This window comes from Ursus americanus, chromosome 17 (assembly GCF_024610735.1).
Source record: "Ursus americanus isolate L20-20 chromosome 17, mUrsAme1.1.p, whole genome shotgun sequence".
NCBI lineage: Eukaryota > Metazoa > Chordata > Mammalia > Carnivora > Ursidae > Ursus > Ursus americanus.
Window position 1 is genome coordinate 5,064,974 of NC_142143.1, and position 18,934 is coordinate 5,083,907.

The 18,934-nt window shown below is 57.3% G+C and overlaps 1 protein-coding gene across 2 annotated transcripts in view; it reads left to right on the top strand.

Annotated features, from left to right (window-relative positions):
• SHISAL1 (shisa like 1) overlaps positions 1-18,934 on the top strand; it is a 75,369-nt gene that overhangs the window by 26,235 nt on the left and 30,200 nt on the right. Inside the window, exons 2-4 of one of the 2 annotated variants that reach the window (XM_087868636.1) lie at positions 1,201-1,296; positions 4,769-4,982; positions 15,131-15,448. In XM_087868636.1, coding sequence (XP_087724762.1) covers positions 1,230-1,296; positions 4,769-4,982; positions 15,131-15,448 — 599 coding nt within the window. In that variant the 5' untranslated portion in view covers positions 1,201-1,229. Of the gene's footprint in view, positions 1-1,187; positions 1,297-4,768; positions 4,983-15,130; positions 15,449-18,934 lie in introns of those variants that run through there. The other variant, XM_045780062.2, reaches the window with a different exon arrangement.

Sequence of the window (18,934 nt, forward strand, 5' to 3'; positions counted from 1 at the left end):
CCCTCCCCCCATCTGAAGGAGCCCCCCAGGACCACTCTGTACCCCGCCACAGACACACCTGGCTTTGTTCCCCCTCACAGCTTTGTTTATTGTGGTCAAACACAACATACCATAAAATTGACGTTTTAACCATTTTCAGTGTGTAGTTCAGCCGTCCCCACCATCCGTCTCCAGGACTCCCTCCATCCTCCCAAACTGAAACTCCGTCCCCATGAAACACAAACTCCCGTCCCTCCCCAGCCCCTGGCGCCCACCGTCCTACTCGCTGTCTCTAGGAATGTGACGACCCCGGGGAGCTCCTGGTGTGGAATCACACAGGATTTGTCCTTTTGCGTCGGGCTCACGTCACCGAGCACCACGTCCTCGGGGTTCATCCGTGTCGTGGCACGTGTTGGCATCCCCTTCCTTTTTGAGGCCGGATCCTATTCCACCGTGTGAATCGGCCACCTTCTGTTTCCCCGTGTACCCGTCCCCGGACACTGGGGTTGTTTCCACCTTTTGCAGCTGTGCCTCGTGCTGCTGTGAACACAGGTGTGCAACCATCTGTCTGCAACCCTGTGTCCAGTTCTCAGGGGGGATCCCCAGGAGCCTCGGAGCGTTTTACATATTCATCTGTGTGTCTGTGCGCCGTCAGCCTCCCTCCCCGGAGCGCAAGCCGGGCAGGGACGGTTCCTCTTGGTGCTACTTGGCTACTTGGTGTCTGTTTTGACCACTGCTGTGTCCCTAGTGCGTGGAGGGTGCCCGGCTCCGTGCGGACTGGTGGAGGGGCTAATGGAAGTCACTGTGAGTGGCACAGCAGGGAGACCTGGGTCCTGCAAGCCCCCCTGGGGGTGAGCGAGCTCTTGTCCAATCTCCCCACCCCCACCCCTGTGCAAAGCGGCCCCTCTGGCCCCCTGCAGTCTGGGCGCCGGCCCACTGGCCTCAGCCCGCCTGTTGTTTCCACCACCTGAGCCATCGGTCCTCCTTTGATTAAGTCTCATTTTGCCGTGAAAAGAAAAGGAGGTGACAGTTGACTGGTGGGGGGAGGTCATTCATTCCAGAAAGGAAATTGGATGGCAGCGTTTCCATCATCCACGGCCCAGCCCCTGCTCCCAGCAAACACGCTTCCCCGCCCGTCCCCCGCTGTGGGCAGCAAAGCCCGTGTCTGCACCCGCAGGCAAGGCAGCCCACACCCAGCCTCTGCCGGATCTCGTTAAACAGGCAGCTCCCGACGGATCGATGCCAGCCAAATGATGACCAGTTGTGGCCAGCAGTCCTTGAACGTGCTCACCGTCCTCTCGTTGCTGATTTCTGCAGGTAGAAACTCTGTGGGTGCCCAGTGGGGCGGGGAGTGGGGGCGCAGGTGGTCCCTTCCCGGGGTCGGCGCTAGCCCAGTGGGGGTTCTGGGTACTGGCAGGGGAGTGCCCCTAGTCCCCCAGCATCCCCGTGGTGAGGAGCTCATATTCGGTGCTGTTCAGTGAGAACCTACTGTGTGCTGTGCCCCACGTGCGTGCGGTGGGAGCCGCACCAAGTGTCCTCCTGGGCACAGTGGGGTTAATGGTGGCTGCCAGCCCTGGGAGAAGCCTTCCCACAAATTCTCTACCTACACCTGAAAGTCAAGTCCAAAATGTCTTGGTCATCCCATTGTATGGATATGGAAACTGAGTCTTAGAGCCCAACTGGCTAGCAGGAGGCGACACAGCTGGTGCCGGGGCTGGGGTTCTAGTCCGCCTGCCGGCACCTGACCACCTCCTAGACACCCCCTGCTGAAGCAGATGGGCTCTCACACCCCTGTTTACAAAGATGGGCATAAAGCAAGTCCTTCGGCTGTTCCAAACTAAAGCCGGCCGCCTGGAGAAGCCCTCCTACCTCCCAACACCAGTGGTGGCTGGCTAAGCCCTGATCTGAGCAAGGCACTTGCTCCGTGTCTCCCTCTGCCTCTGTCTCCCTCTCCGCATCGCCCTCTGTCTCTGTCTCTCTGTGCCTCTGGGTCTCTGTGTCTCTCGTTTGTGCATCCATGCTCAGGACCTCCTCATGCCCCCTTGCTCTGGCAGAGCTGCTGACACCGGCTTCTTGCCCTTGCCCCTTTGGTGAGGGCCTGGCTCCGAGGGAGGCCGTGAAGGGCCCTGGGGACTGGGGGCTCCAGGAGAGCAGAGCCAAAGCCAGGCCAAGGGTCTGGGGGCCCCTGTTTACCAAGCTCCTCCCTGACTCCTTTTCCGTGCATTAGCACATTTGGTCCCCATTGCCTCCTGGGAGAGAGGAGGAGATCCTCACCCATTTTACAAAGGAGGAAACAGGGCTCAAAGCAGGACAGGGAGCTGCCCGAGGCCACACAGTCACGCGGCTGCTAGAGGATGGCGCACTGTGGTCGTCCCTCGGAACCCAAGGGGGCAGCTTTCTCCTTGGTGTCCCCTCTCCACTTGGACCGGTTCTCCTGGTGACTCAGAATGCACTGGCCTCCTACCAGAGCGTCCCTCTGCCCTCGGGCCCAGGCACAGCCTGAGAACCCCCCTGAGCCTGGAAGCCAGCGAGGGCAGCCCTGTGTTACCCACACATTCACTCACACCTCCCTGCTCAAAGCAAGGCCGATACCCTGCTGTTTACAAAACTCTCCCCGGAGCCCCAGCCGTCCGGGATGCCAAGAGTCTCCCATCTGTCAGGGGAAGGAGGCCCAGAGAGGTCATGATGGCACAGGTTACCCCGCGTTCTCCACAATTCGGACCCCGCTGTCCCGGCTCCTAGCCCAGGCCACTTTAGCTCATTCTTCCTTGGGAGTGGCAGTGGCCTCCTTGTCTTTGCCAAATGACAACACAAGTGGCACTGACCCTCTGTGGTGGCCAGGGTGATCCAGGGGGACTTCTGTCCCCTGCCTTACCCAGTCTCCCTTGCCACCCCAGCTCTGCCACAGCAGGTTCCCCTGAAGCCCCGCTCAAAGGCCACCTCCCGGCTCTGTCCCTTCCCGCCCTGGGTCCTGCCTCAGGTCCTAGCCTCTCGATCCAGCCTCAGGGCCTGCACTGGTCTTTCTAACTAGCTGCTTGCGTGTCGCGGGCACATCCGGCTCCCTGCAAGCCTGCTTGCAGCAGGGCGTCCTCACCTGTCTGGACCGACACTGGACTTCCCGCCTCTAACCCTCACACCCGGCCTCCGGCGCGTCCTTTCTCTGGGCCGGCGGGTCCCGAACCCTAGCCCACTGACCTCCCTGCAGGGCTTGCCTCCCACGCCAGCATCACCCATTCAGAAGGTCTGCTGAGGGGCCTGAGAAGCTGCCTTGGTGACACGTCCCGAGAAGATGCAGAAGCGGCAGGTCAGGTCCACGCTGTGAGACCACGGCTCTGAGCCTCAGTTTTCTCCTCTGTACAATGGGAGTCCAGGAGATTAAATGAGATGGGGCGTGCCCCGCTGAGGATGGGACATCCTTAGTGACCCCTGTCTCCCCACAGGAGGGTCTTCTGTTTCCCAAGGTCAAGGCTGAGCAGGGGCCCTGGAGGGCTCCCCTGAGCCCTGAAACTCTGGGACCCTCTTCCCAAAGTGGTCACGTCTGTCCCCACGAAAGAGGATGCTGTACTTTGGGCACAGGATTTCACGAGGCCACCCAAGCCAGCCTCAGTGCTCCGGCTCGAGAGGCCCGTCCGCCCACTGGCCAGTGCAGCGCCGCTGGGGCTCCCCTCCAGCAGCCCCGGGCGCACAGGGAACCGTGTGGGCTGCTGTCCGATTACCTCTCAGCAGACACAGAGCTTTCAACTAGCTGAGGAGCTTGTGCAAAACCAGAGCTTTTGTGGTTAGAGAAATGTATTCAGCCGACGAAGCCCCTTTTCAGCGATACAAATTAGATACAGCGATCCCTTTTATGAAGATACTAATTAAGCCGGAGACAGCGGGCTCCAGGTTTTTTTCCATTGTTATATTTGCTTAGGCTTTCGCTCCTATTTATCACCATCCGCACGACTGGTAAATACTGTCCTGGGTTTGCGGCAGCCTCTGTGGCTGAATAGCGGCCTCCCTTCTTGAGCCAGGGGAGGGAGGGCCCAAAGCCAGGACAGCTCTGTGACCATGAGGTGGGGGTGGCCAAGGCAGGGCCCTGGGGACCCCTGGGGCTAGGGCGCTGGTTTACTAGAAGCCTTGGTACTGGGGAGATGCTGCTTCCTTCGAGAGGGGGACCCGGTTCCTTCACCCATGCTGCTCTCTAGCCAGGGATCCTGGGCTTGTCGGTGGGCCTGCCCCCAGTCCACACGGTAACGGAGGTTATTAAAGCTGGTGACGGGAGTGGAGAGGGCTGGACTTCAGACCTAAGCAGGCTTGAGTTGGATTCCCTCTGCCACCTCTTACCAGCTCAGACAGATCACGGAGCCTCAGTTTCTCCATCTGTAGAGTGGGATCCCAGACCTGCCTGCTAGGCTGGCCAAGTGGGTTAAATGAGATGCAGTGTATGACGTGTGTGGCAGGCGCTCAGTTAATATCGTGTCCTAGTCGAGTGCCTGCTATGTGCAGAGCCGCTGGAGGGGATCCCCATGGGGCTTAGGATGCAGCCCTGCCTACAAGGAGCCCCATCTGGGAGACACCGTGTAAGCAGGGCTGGCGTCGAGGGAGGTCTGGGATGTGACAGCAGCCCAGAGCCAGCCTCCTGGCACAGGGGAGACTCATGCTGGATCACAGAGCCTTCCTGGGGAGGGAAGAGGCTTAGCAGCGTTCTAGAACAGATTGACCAGGGTCCCCGTCCCGGCGCTCGTGGACTCCCAGGGCAGCGGGCTTGGGGAAGCCCCCCACTGAGCCTGGGGACTCTGTTTTCCAGTCTTGTCGGCGCATTTCCGGGTCTGTGAGCCGTATACGGACCACAAAGGCCGCTATCACTTTGGCTTCCACTGCCCCCGGCTCTCGGACAACAAAACCTTCATTCTCTGCTGTCACCATAACAACACAGTTTTCAAATACTGCTGCAACGAGACAGAGTTTCAGGCGGTGATGCAGGCGAACCTCACGGCCGGCTCCGAGGGCTACATGCACAAGTGAGTACCGCGCTGGGGCCCCCGTCACGGCAGGGGGCCATTAGTCACCCCATCCCCTGGGGAGGCTGTCGGATAACCAGAGCAGGACCCGTGGGCCTGGAAGGATTCTGGAAAAGGCTTTAGGTGACAGGTCTTCTGGCCTGTCTGTCCTCTGACTTTAGCCTTCTCTTCTGAGAAATGGGCACGATACCCCCCTCCCAGGGCTGTGGCAGAAGTGAAGTGAAGTAGAGGATATGGACTGGAAGGCTTAGAGGCACGGAAGGGGCGTGGGCCAGGAATCCACGTTCCTTCCTTCCTTCCTTATTTGCGCAACAGATATCGATTGGCGGTTCTGACCCCGAGATCAATCCCACGCATATTCTTTCCTTACGGTGATTAAAACACAAGAGACCAAGGTTCTAATGGAAGGGACCAAGAGTGTAAAGAAAGACAAATTTACCCTGCAGAAAAGCAGTGGGGATATGCTAAGGAAAGGCGTGCAGGATTGAAACAACATGCATTTCTCTTCTCATGAGTGAAAGAAACCAAGCATCTTTCCGTATGTTTGAGAGTGACTTGTATTTCTTTTACTGTGAGCTAGCCGTTTATGTCCTTTGCCATTTTCCCATTGAATTGTTGGCTTTTTTCTTGTTTATTTACAGGGACTCTTTATATATGAAAGAAATATGATGAGTTGCAAATACTTTCTCAATGTGTCTTTCAATTTGTGATGCTTTTATCTCATGCTTAATTTTTAGTTTGTTATATAATCAAATTGGATCCATTTCTTTTATATCTTCTGGATTTTGTATCAGACTGAGAAAGGCTTTCCCTACTCAGAGATCATTAAAAATCCTCTCTCTCTTTTTTTTTTTACTTTTTTTATGGTTTTTTTTTTTTTTTTTTTTTTGCCTTCAAATATTTGATCTGTTAGGAATTTATTTGGATATAAGTTTTGAGGTAGGAATCCACCCGCATTATTTTTTTTCCAAATGGGTAGCCAGTTGTCCCAATATCATTCACTGAATTGTCCATCTTTCCCCCACTGATGTAAACTGCAAACTTATATACTATAATATACTAGATTTGAGCCTCTGGATAGATCTTGATACATTTTCATGCTTTCATTTGTCTGTCCATATACTAGTGTCTCACTCAGTTGACTACTGTGGCTTTTGATATGTTTTAATGCCTCCTTAGTCTATTCCCCTAGCTCTTTCGTTATATGAACTTTAGAATTATCTTGTGTAGTCTTGCCCCTTCAAGAATCCACTTAGTATTTTTTACTGAGATTGTCTTGAATTCATAGATTAATTCAAAGAGAATGGACTTTGCACAATACTGAATCCAAGAACACAGTGCAGAGAATCCCTGACTTACAATGATTCAACTTATGACTTTTCTTTTTTTTTTTTTTAAAGATTTTATTTATTCATTCGACAGAGATAGAGACAGCCAGCGAGAGAGGGAACACAAGCAGGGGGAGTGGGAGAGGAAGAAGCAGGCTCATAGCAGAAGAGCCTGATGTGGGGCTCGATCCCATAACGCCGGGATCACACCCTGAGCCGAAGGCAGACGCTTAACCGCTGTGCCACCCAGGCGCCCCAACTTATGACTTTTCAACCTTATGATGATAAGAAAGGGATATGTAGAATCCATACTTTGAATTTTGATCTCATCCCAGGCTAGCAATATACAGTACAAGTGTTGTTTGTAATGCTGGGTGGTGGCCATGAGCCAAAGCTCCCTGTCAGCCAGGCAATCCTGAGGCTTGACATCGGACATACTCGCAAGCTTTCTGTCCCCAGACAACCATTCCGGTTTTTACTTTCAGTTCAGTATTCAATAAATTACATGACATGGTCTACACTTAAAAATCAAATGGGCTTTGCAGTAACTGATTTTGTCCTGCTGTAGGCTAATGTGAGTGCTCTGAGCACGTGTAAGGCCCACGGGGCTATGCTGTGGGGTTTGTGGGTTGGGTGTAGTAAATGCAGTGCGTGCTTACGATATTTTCAACTCACAACTGGCTTATTGGGACATAGCTGCAACATAAGTTGAGGAAGATCTGTCTTTCCAGTTGTTCAAATTTCCTTTCGTAGTGCTTTGGAATGATCTTCATAGAGATTGTATGCGTATCTTTTGTACTTGTTCCTACCTATTTCTTTGTGTGCTGCTATTATAAATAGGGTCTTTTCTCCCATTATGTCTTCCAACCGACTCTTGTTTAGATGACAAAACCTAATGGTTTCTACCTATGAATTTTATACCCAGCCACCTTACTGAAATTTCTTACCTTTGTTATACTTTTTCAGTTGATAATCTCTTAAGTTTCCCATTATGCTATTTGCAAACAATGATAATTTTATCTCCTTCCAGTTTTTGGGCCTCATTTCTTTTTCTTGTCCTATCATCTTGGCTGGTACCTCTAAAATTCCAAAGATGTTTGGAATTATCAAGCACTCTTCTCTTCTTCCTGATATTAATTGGGCTGCTTCAGATATTTTCCCAATAAGCCTGAGGCTGACTCTTGGCTGGCTATATTTTTTTCATCGTAAGGAAAAGTCCCCTAGGAAGGAGGGTTTGTTGAGTGACTGTGGAAGGGAGTGGTGGCACCACTGGGGGGGCTGAGCCCCAGTCTGTCTGATGTTGGGGCTTGAATGCTTTGCCACTGTGCCATGCTCACTCGGGAAATCTCCTTTCCCTTTGGTCAGGCAGGAGATGCAGACTCCTTGACTATCATCCAAATCTCCCTCCTCCCACCAAGGCCGACTCCCCAGCCTTCCTTCCTCAAATGCATGGGTGCTTCCCCTGAATATCTTGCCATCTGCTCAGGCCTTAGAATAATTCTGTGTGTGAAGTCGTTCAGCAAGTCCTGTCCATCACAAGGGCTGGAATTGGGCCTGGAATCTGACCCAAGCCTTTTATAAGACCACAGACTGGCTCCCTGAGGGGGGAGAGTGGTGCCAGCACTGGGGTTAGGACCCCAGAGTGCTATCATTGCCGGCCAAAAGCCAGACGGAAGACAGAGGCTTGGCAAGGCAAGCAGACTTCTCCAAGGCTCTGGCGACGGGTGTCTGGGATCCTCGTTTTGAAGCCCACAGGTTTCTATAATCTGCACATTTCCACAGGATCTCTCACAGAATACTCCATCATTCCAGCACCGTGGGGCCTGGTTGCTGAGAGGAAGGGTTCAGCCCTACAGTAAAGCCGTTCCCCTAGAGAGGAATGGAAATACTGAGGAAGTTTAGCTTAGTTCTGATTCTTAAACCTCAGAAAGCACTTATGGAGTGCACGGCACAGGGCTGGCTCAGTGCTAAGCTCCCTCCTTGCCGTGTCGCTGAGGGCACCTGACGGCCCAACCGGAGCCCACATCACACACGGGGATGATGAGGCATGGGGGGGGGGGTTGTGTCACTTGCCCGATGCAGGCAGCCCATCAGGGGTGGGGCCGGGAGCCAAGGCAGGTCTGGAGGCTGCTTTAATAAATCTTGGGCCTCCACCAATGGAGGCAGATCTGAGTGGGGAGGCCCTTAGAGCGGGGATCCCCACTGCAGCACCGCTGACACCTGGGGCTGGCTCTTTCTCGGGGGGTGGGGGTTGCCCTGTGCGTTAGACGTTTAGCAAACTCCCTCGCCACCACCCACGAGACACTGGGAGCAGCCTCTCCCCTCCAGCCGGCCATGCCAACCAGCCCCGTCTCCTGATGTTGCCGACTGTGGGGCACAGTATTGCCCCGCTTGGGAACCGCTGCTCTGGAGGGATTCCTCCCTGTTATTCTCCACCGCGCTTCCCCCACCTCCCTTCCCACAGATGTGGACGGAGGCCCAGAGAGCGGCTGTGCCCACCCCAGCATCATTGGGCTCTGCTCCTCACCCAGGCTGTACCACACCCGCCGTCCTTGTGTTTCGTGCAGGGAGGCACGGTGCCGGATTTCCCTGCATCCAGAACTTGTGGAGAAGGTGGGAGCCACCACATGGTCCAGAGGAATGAGCATTTCCAGGCAGGGTTCCCTGTAGCCTGAGGATGAAGGGACAAGGGGAACCATGTGGCATGCATGGGCCCCCAGCCCGTCTAGACGGCCCAGGGTAGCAGTGACCCTTCCTGGGCTTCGTGAAGATGCACGGGGTCCGTTGGCAGCCAGGGCGCCCGCCACCCACCCACCTCACCCACCCCGCCAGTGAATCAGCGAGGGGGCAGGGCTGGTGACAGGGAAAAGGAGAGCGCTTCTGATGACTTATTTATTTGTGTTTTTCTGGAGGAACAGAGTGGTTTGTTTTGGTTCTCGCTGCCTGGCAGAAACGCAGGCAGAGAGAAGGAAGCAGCCTCACCAGGCCCACGTCCCGCCGTGCAGGCAGAGGCCCTGGGTGTCCCGGAGAGGGTGCGGCACACCTTCCCGTGCCAGGTGACCCAGACCCAGAGCCCTGAGCCAGCAGGGGCCACGGTCGGCTCTCCCCGGGGACAGAGGTGGCATGGGGCGGAGTCCTGTGCAGTGGGTGGGCGTTCCTTCTCTGGGCAGGTGGGCTGCGAGACGGGGAGAATGGGAGAGGATTCTAGGAAGGCAGAAGGGTCCTCCAAGGATGGAGGGGATGAATTATCGTTCTTCCCTTGGCGGCACCTGAAAAGCTTTCCTTTCCCCAGCGCCTGAGGCCCCGAGAGCCCTGGGCCCTGTCCCGCAGGCTTTCTTCCCCCATCCAGACGCCTCTGAGTGCAGCCCCTGAGTGTGGTCAGAAGCTTCTGGATGTTCTTATCTGTTGTTCAACCCTGTCAAGCCCTGTTAGGCACAAAACCTGCATATACACTGGCAGCCTTCTCAAGACTGAAGAGGTTCTAGAATCATGATGTTTCTTCATCGGAATACACTCTGCCAAGCCAAGGGGAGGGAGCCAAATGGACATTCGTGAGCACTGTAGTGCGAGGGTCCTCACTAGCTCCTTTGATCCACGTAGAGGTGTTATCTATGGAGAAGGTCCCCTGACCCCCTTACACCAGGGCTGAGGCTCAGAGAGGGTGAAAAGTTGCCTGTAGTCCCACAGTGCACATGGGGCAGAGCAGGGTTGGGGACAGGTGCATCAGCCACCCGGGTCAGTTATGTGGAGGTAAGGAGTGGCCCAGAGGTCCCCACGGCTCGAGACTCAAAGGCTTATTTTGGGCTCACACTCCATGTTCTTTGGGGTCCCCTGCAGCTCTGTGCCTGGAGCCTTCTGTGACCCAGGCGGACGGAGCGCATCCCATCTAGGGCAGGATGTCCCCATGGCAGAGGGAAAAGAACACCGGTGAAACCACGAGGTGGCTCTTGGACTTCTACTCAGAAGCAGCCACGATACTTCTGCTCACACTCTATTGGCCAAAGTGCATCATTTGGCCAAGCCTGTGACCAGCAGAGTGGGGAGAGGCACGGGGACGGATGTGGGGAGGGATGGTGAGTATTTTGATAGTCACGGACTCTCCTTCATTGGCCCAGAGCCCATGCTCCTCCACTGCCTGGGACAGCCTCGATCCTGCTGTGTGACCTCAGGCATGTTGCCTGGCCTCTCTGGGCCAAGATCAACTAAGCATTCCTGTGCGCCTGACTCACAGGAGCCAGCCCTCACAGCGTCCTTCCCCTCTTGGCCCAGTGCTATCTCATTAAGCCCCATAAATACCACCCCCAAGGAGGGGGATTGTTACCTCTGTTTTACAGATGAGGAGAGTAAAGCTGGGCTTTGAATTCATGCAGCCCTGACGTCTCAGACCCAGAATGTCACCACCAGGGTCACCAGCTTGTCACACTGACCCCCAGGCCACCCTGTGAGTGGGCTCAGATAGCGTAGATGAGGTCAGCCAAGGGGCCGTGGTCCCCTCCCAGCCGGCGCTGGCCTCGCCATGAGCCCTGCAGCCCATGTTCCGCTCTGGCCTGATGGCCTCAGCAGCTCACCTCCTCCATCCGTCCGCTGCGGGGAGGGACGGCTCATGAGCGGCGGAGGGGGCTTCCTCCTGGCCACAGCACCCCCTCCTGCAGCCGTACCTGCTCCTGTTACCAGTAGGTATTCTGTGAGATTTCTCCAACAGAGGTTTTTGTTTATCGCTTGGGAGACACCGAAAGAATTTGAATCCATAAATACTCCGAAACACACTGAAAATTTGCTATCTGCGGCTTTGGCTGGCTTCACATCTTGCCCAATAAAACAGCCTCCGTTTTATCTTTTGCCCTTTACAAAACATATGCATACGCACAACAAAGACCCCTGCATCTGGATGGAATTAATTTCCAGATCACATTTTTAAAATTAAGTTAAAAAACCCAGAATGCTTCCAGCCGGCCAACCACGGGGAGGGCAGGCCGAGAAAGGCAGGGGAGCTGCCTGGGGATGGTGTCTGTGGCCCGGGCTCTCCAGCCAGCTGCAACCTCCCGTGTGGGCTCCCTTGCAGGGCAGTGGGAGTCAGCGAACAAAGCAGCTCCTGCAGGTGCCCCCTCCTTTCTCTGAGCAGGGAGGACAGGGAGAGCAGACCACCAGTCTGCATCCCCCGAGCGCCAGTTGGAGCAGCCGGCCGCGGAGGCCCGCAGGCCCAGCAGTGCCCACGCATGCACGCAAAGCCCGTGACATGCTGAGATGCAGAATGCTCTGGGAAGCAGGGACTGGAATCTGTCCTCAGGTCCTCAGGTCCTGGTACGGCGTGAACCCGGACAAGTGGGCATGCCACGCAATTGCAGGAAATCCCGCCCTGGACATCCAGACGTGGCCTTGGGGTTTTCCCAAGATTCAGCACACTCTGGGGTTAGGTGATCTGGGTCTGAATCCCAGTGCGGCCACTTCCCATCTGGCAGGGACTTGGCCTTTCTGGACCTCATTTCCTTGCCTGTGCATGGGGCAGGCTGGCCCGTTTGTGCCCTCACGGTATCGTTGCAGGGACTGAGAAACACGGGGCACCGGCGTGCTTCACTGCTGGCGGTGCTAGTAACTTAGTGACTACGGAGAGAGGAGGTAAAATCTAGTGGAGACGCTAATTATATCAAGGCTGCCAACGTCACCAGCTCACCACAGCACCCCATGTGTGTCCCCTTCAGTAACATCAGCAGCTGCCCTGCGCCGAGTGCCAGGCACGCAAAGATACGTGGGACCCCGACCCTAGGCTCAGGGATCTCTGAGCCCGGGGAGCCAACAGTCCTATGAAACAGTCAAGACAACACTGTGTTCTGGGAAACCCAGTGACTTTGGGAGCCCGAGGGAGGAGTTGAATCTAACAGAGGACATCAAGGAAGGCTTCCTGGAGGAGGTGGTAGCTGAGCTGAAACATGGGTGCACAGGAGGCAGGGAGTGAGTTCCAGGCGGAGAAGCCACATCAACCAAGGCCTGGAGGTGACTCGTCTGCCCTGAGAGGCTGGGCGCAGCCACCCTGGACAGCACGGTGCCGTGGTTAAGAACGTGTGCCCTGGAGCGAGGCTTCTGAGTTCAAATCCTGGCTCTCCACCTAATGGCTGTGAGATCTTACATGAGTCTCTTCATTCCTCCAAGCCTCAGTTTCCCGTCCATCCAATGGGGCTGGTGGCGATAGCAGCAACACTTCCTTATGTGTTTGCTCAGGGTGCCGAACGGGCTACCGTATGGAGCGCGCAGAGCGACGCGCACTGTTTGCCGCTTTCCTTACTCTGATTACTTCGCAGTCCTGCTGGCTCTAGGCCCAGCTGCGGCCCAGCCACCACCCCCGGCTGGCGTCACAGTCTCCCTCTCTGCAGGGCAGCATCTGCACACAGCTGCCCTGCCTCCCCCTTCCCACTCCCCTCCCTCAGCCCTGAGGCTGCTGCCATGGGAACCACCAGGAAGAGGCCCGATGCTTGCAGCAATGCCGTGGGGGCTCCGGGGAGCCTGGAGAGAGGGTGCTGGGAAAAGCAGGAGGGCCGGGGCCTGGAGCCAGGCTCGCCTCCTCTGGCCATGTGGGCGTCCACCCCAGGACTCCTGCCTCCACAAGCCCGGCCGGGCTGCCAGCCTCTGCTCCCTGACAGAAATTCCACACCCAGATATATCCAGGCAAAGCTAACCTCCCCTCGAAGTAAGGCAGCTTGGGGCCTGTCAGTCATTCACACCTTAGCGTGACCAAGCCCCTGAGACTGCTGCAGGCCTCATGAAGGTGGTGGCTAGAGGTGGGGCCCCACAAAGGAAAGCGGGTGGCCCAGACACAGAATTGTGCCTCGCCCCTCAAGCAGATACTGAGCCCTGAGCTCTTACCGGTGACTGCTCCATGCCGAGGGCTTGGATACCCAGAGACTGCCCACTCGAGGGGCCTCCAAGCACCCAAGCTAAGTCTTCGGGAGTGGGGGGAATTTGGCTATGTAAGGGGAGGGATGGCGTTCCAGGCAGAGTGCAAGGGAGCAAAAGGAAGCAGCCCTGGCCCCAGGCCCAGGGGTCAGAGGGCAACAGTCCCGGCCTCACTGCTGAGGCCAAGGCTGGGCGGGGGTGAACTGAAACCATCTCTTGCAGGCCCAGAGACACACAGGGGTTCTCCCAGGCCACACAGCAAAGCTGGACCAGGGAGGAACCTGGACCAGGCCTCCTGGCTCCGGGCCTGGGCTCTCCAGCCTCAGGCAGGGTCTAGAGGGATCTGCCGTGGGGACCCAGGACGCCAAGGGGCCCTGTCTGGGCAGGAGCTTGGGGGGAGGGTCCCTCCTCGTGAGCAGGGGCGGTAAGGCTGGACACGGGCTCTGCCTGTCTGCAGTGCGCTTCCTGTCCGCCACCCGCCCGCACACACCCCTGAGCAGACACCCGCAGCAGGGAGCAGATGGAGGCTGTGTCTGAGTGATTAATAAATCGGTCCCTTTAAACAGCCGCAGTCAGTTCGGAGCACTGCAGTCCCAGTTGCACCGGCCAGCCCAGGAAACAGCCCTCCCTGGGCACCCAGGGGACACTCAGACCCTGGCTTGGGAGGGGGACGGATGGACCCAGACAGCCCAGCCCCGGGGCTGGGGTGCTCGGTTTGACAGGCGCTCGGGACTCTGGGCCAGAGGAGGGGCCCGGCCCAGCCCAGCCAGCAGGAGGGGCAGCCTGTCTGGAGGGCTTCCTGGGGGAAGCAGTGTCCAAGAGGGGCAGGTGGGAACCAGCAGGGAAGGGAGGAGGCAAGAAAATGGAAAAAGCTGCCCAGGCAGAAGGCATAGTTCATGCAAAAGCCCAGTGTCTGAGTGAGTGGGACGTGCTCCTCAGTGAAGGGACGGGGTGGCGGGGAGCCAGGCTTCCAAAGGAGCCGTGAGGCCCAGCAGCCTAAAACTCACCCTCATTTCTACTTCTAGACGATGGAGCAGTCCTCAGCAGGGAAATGCTGGTGAATGAACACGAGAAACTGTGTCAGGGAACCTGAGAGCCCCAACCATGCAGGGGGGCAGGGTAGGGGAGCGGTGGAGGCAGGGGCTGGTGGAACAGCCGGGACCAGTGACTGTCCTGTGGGGTGTGGGGTGTGGGGTGTGGGGTGTGGGGAGGGACGCTGAGCCCACCTCTGCTTCCTGGACTTCTGAGAAAGGGCGAGAGGGAGCAGGCTGAAGGGGAGGCTGTCCTTGGGTGCAAAGGGGGCACCAGTTGGGTTCCAGAAGCACGTGGGGGTGTGAGGTGGCCCAGCGTGGATGCTGAGGGCTGGGGGTTTATGGCTCAGGAAGCTGGGTTGGTTTGTGCTAAGACAACAGACGTCCCGCATTTGCCCTGGGTCCACTACAGTAGAGAGGAGTTGTAGGGGGGTCGAAGGGTGGAGGAGGCGGTAAGGGATGCAGGAGAGCACCCCAGGGTGGGGGAGCAGCGTAAGCAAGGAACCAGGAGGCAAGCAGGTGGGGGCACCCACAGAAGCCAGCTGGCTGGTCCAGGAGCAGCTGCCATGCTGGGAGAGACATGAATGAGGGTGAAGGTCCTTCCAAAGCCCCCAACGGAATGGGGCCCACTGGGGTCCCCGCCCTCACTAGGATCCTGGGAGAGATGCTCCAGGGGTCAGGGTGCAGGGGAGTGGATTCCAAGGGTCTAAGAGGTGGCGATCAGGCAGGTGGAGGAGAGGAAGTGGAGGGTGGGTGTGAGGAGTGGAGCCCAGACTCCCCACCCCGCAGCGGGGGGTGCAGCCCCGCCCCTCTGGGAGCCTGCAGTAGCCCCGTGGATTAAGTCTGTCGTTGGGGGCTGCTGTCCGCTTCCCCGTCAGCGCCTGTCTCTCTTTTCCCCCAGCAATTACACCGCCTTGCTGGGAGTGTGGATCTATGGGTTTTTCGTGATGCTGCTGCTGGTCCTGGATCTTTTGTATTACTCGGCAATGAACTACGACATTTGCAAGGTTTACCTGGCGCGGTGGGGCATCCACGGACGATGGATGAAACAGGACCCCCGGCGGTGGGGCAACCCTGCCCGGCCGCCCCGGCCAGGGCAGCCCGCCCCGCAGCCCCAGCCTCCCCCAGGACCGCTGCCGCAAGCCCCCCAGGCCGTGCACACGCTGCAGGGAGATGCTCACAGCCCTCCACTGATGACCTTCCAGAGTTCGTCTGCCTGGTGAGTGCTTGCGATCAAGGCCCCGGCCGCCGTGGTGGATCACTTGTCTTTGCCAAGCTTGGAAAATACGGGCCGTTATTGCTGCCGTGTTCGGCTCCTTGATTTCCTGATCGTTTGCTTACCTTATTTGCCAAGAGGGATTTGAAGTTGCCCGTGACAACATGCGCCTGGGCGAGAGTCAAATGCGAGGGGGAGACGGAGCTTGGGAGCCCAGCTTGCCAGTTTTATTGCACTTAGAGACTGGTGCGGCAGTGATTGCCGCTGAGCAGTTCATGGAGTTGTGAGTTTCCTGGCAGCCAAGGCAAAAGGGGAAACTGGATGGCTTTCCAAGTTTTCACGGTCAAATGAAGCAAATGGGTATTTGGAGGCTGGAGGATAAGCTTTCTCAGCATGAAGTTAGGAAAGAAGCGTATTTCTGGGTTGGTTCCTTATGTTCACATACACTGAGTCTCGTAAGGACGTCTGAGGCATTGCAGGCAGACTGCTTCGTGATGGCTCAGGGGAAGGGACGGGAGGCAGCGAGGGGCGGAGGATATCAGGGGTTAGCCTAGTAGCCTGGCTGCATGTTCAGACCTGACTTTCTCTACTGTGACTCTCGTCTCTGCCCAGTCCCAGGCCGGTGGGAGGTGGGGGAGGACGGACCGTCCCTGGGCAGTGCCCAGTGGGACGGAGAGAGGAGGGCTGTACATTCTGGAGCAGAAGCCCTCTGTGAGGGAGGCCCGCACAAAGGACAGGAGCCAGCCAGAGGGCAGGTTTGGGGTTCAGAGGCTCTGTGGAGGTTGAGCTGGGCACGTGGGGCGTGGGGCACATCATCCTGGAATATCCCAAGCCTGAGCGCAGGCTGCGAGATCCGTCCCAGAGCCCACCTGCCAGCACGTGCACAAATCTTCAGCACAGTGATCACTGTCGAGTCTGTGAGCTTTGCCGGAAACTGGACCTGGGTTCGAGTCCCAGCTCCGCCATTTACCAGCTCTGCGAGCAGACAGGTTACCTCAGCCCTGCTGACCTTCCAGTCCTCAGGAAGCAGCGGAGGGTAAGCGTGGCCCCTGCCAGGGTCCCCTAAGGGTAAAATGAAATGTCTGTTAACCTCGTAGGCGCCCGGTTAACCATTGGTGCTTCCTCACTGGAGAAGCAACCCATCCAATTAATGATCGATAAAGAGCTAGAAGTAGTGACCTTTTCAATAATGAATGACTTAAAGAATTCATAAGATACACTTAAATCAGCTTATTGATTGGATAATTGCCCCATCTATCAGGCAGAAGACAGAAACACAGCCCTGTTCAGCTCAGCTTGACAAATGCCCACCGAGCCAGTCCCCTGGGTCCTTCCCCTGCACCGGGCTCCCGGTGACAGCAAGGCAGTGGGTGGAGACGCTTGAGGAGTAGGGGGGAGAGGCACAGACCCACGCAGAGCCGTAGACCATGAAACAGACCTGGCCCCGGCGGTGGGGTTTTCTGAAACGTGGGTCTCTGGCAGCAAACCCGCCTGGGGTTTATCAAAATTAATTCCTGGGTCTCATCCAGAGCCCCCTGACCAGGACACTCTGGGGGTAGTGCCTGAGGTACCAGAGTCTGAGAACCTTTGGAAAACGTCGTTCCATGTGGCCAAGTGTTTTGAGAGCTGGGATTCTTCCACGTGACCTATGGTTTTCTCTCCCCCATTTGGAACGCCGCATGCCTCCCTGAGCAAAGGGCTTGCCAGCCTTGCTGGGCTCGTGCCTTCAGTCCAAACCAGAGACTGAGCCCGCGGTCTTTGAGCCCTGCTGTCTAAGTGGGAGACATTTAATTTCGGAGCTCGGAGGCTTCGTGTCCCCCCTGGTTCGCATATTGTGGACTCAGAAGGGTGCTCCCATAACCATAGAAGTGTTCGCACAACGGATCCTCAGAAGCCTGTGAGGATGTGATGCGGGATAGAGGATTCGCTTGGTGACTTCCAGATCCTGTCTGCCCTCGACACCCGGTGTGACCTTGGGCAAGGGGCTTCCACCGCACCCACCATGGGGAGAGGGGATGGACCTGGCGTGACCGTCACCTGCTGGCCTCCTGGCGGGAGCTCATGGTTCAAGCAACATCTATCGAGCACTTGCTGTGCCCCCGGCATGGTGGTTGCCGTCTCTAAGTCGTGCTGCACCCCCACGGGCTCGGTGCCGGGGGCAGAGAAGTGAAGTGGCTTCCCCAAGGTCACCAGCTGCTGGTGGAGCAGGGATCAGACTACCGTCCTCTGTGCTGACAGAGACCCCTACACCCCCCGTGAGTGCAGCAGGAAGGATATGGTGTGTGTACCCATCTTCCTTCACTGGGGCTTGTTTCCCCACCGGCCCCCACCCCATCCTGGCCCTGTGCCGGGTGCTGGGGACAAGAGACAAGTGACACACAAGACATGAGTGAACCACCGGGGAAGGACAGAAGGCTGTGACACAGCCTAGGGGCGGTGCCAGTGGCATGGAGGGCGGGGGGCACGGCCAGGGCAGATCTGAGCAGTGGTGAGTGTGGCCACCGGGGTGTCCGCAGGTGGCATGGGGTGTGGTTGGGGCAGGGGTGGGCTGTGCTCAGTGCTTCCCTCCATGCAAGAGCTGGCGTCTGCCCAAACTGTCACTCTGGGTCCTCCAGACAGCCCCCTGAGCGCTTCCCCGGCATCGTGGACACGCATTCCCCTCAGGCACAGATCCTGCCAGCTGCTCCCCTGCTCTTCCCCTGTGGTCCTGTGCCCCCTTCTAGCCAGGCACCCCACCACTCAGCTCTCTCTCCAGCAGTGCCCTCCTCCTGCCCCCCTGCCCAGCGGCTCTGCTCTTCCCCTTCCTCACCCACAACCTAAGGTGTGTCCTCCCTGGGGACACTAGCCACCCTGCCCCTTGGTTCACGGCTTTCTGGTTGGTGGCCCCTCCGGCCCTTCCTGCCCCTGTCCACAGCTGAGACCGCTAGCAGGCCTCAGAGTCCTGCCAGACTGCCTGTCCTGTTCTGACTGGAACGCGGCTGGACCCCCAGTCCCACGTGTCGCAGCCACAAGCCCGTTGTTCTGAGTGTTACCAGCATGGCTGGCATGACGGCGAGCAGCACATCCGTCTGGGGCTGGAGTTGACCACCCGGGTCCAAGAGCCACATGCACCTATCGTCGGCTCTGCAACCTCGGGCAAGTCATTCTCTCTCCCATGCCTCAGTTTCCCCATGAAGATTTCCCAGGGGTCACAACCGTCTTGAGAATTAAAGGGGAGGATGCTTAGGGAGGGGCTTGACCCGCCGCCTGGTCCCATGTTGTCAATGCTCATGCTCATTTCTCGGGTGGGTAGGGGTCCTGCCCCCAGGATTGATGGGGAGATCCAAGCAGCACTCACCCAGCGCCCCACATGGGCCAGCCACGTGCCGGCCACATGCCACTTTGTCATCTCCCATCTGCCTGCTGGGGTAAGGATGTTGTGCCCCATTTTTAGACGTGGGAACTTGGGGGCTCGGAGGAAGTCATTGGCCTACCCAGGTCACCCAGCCA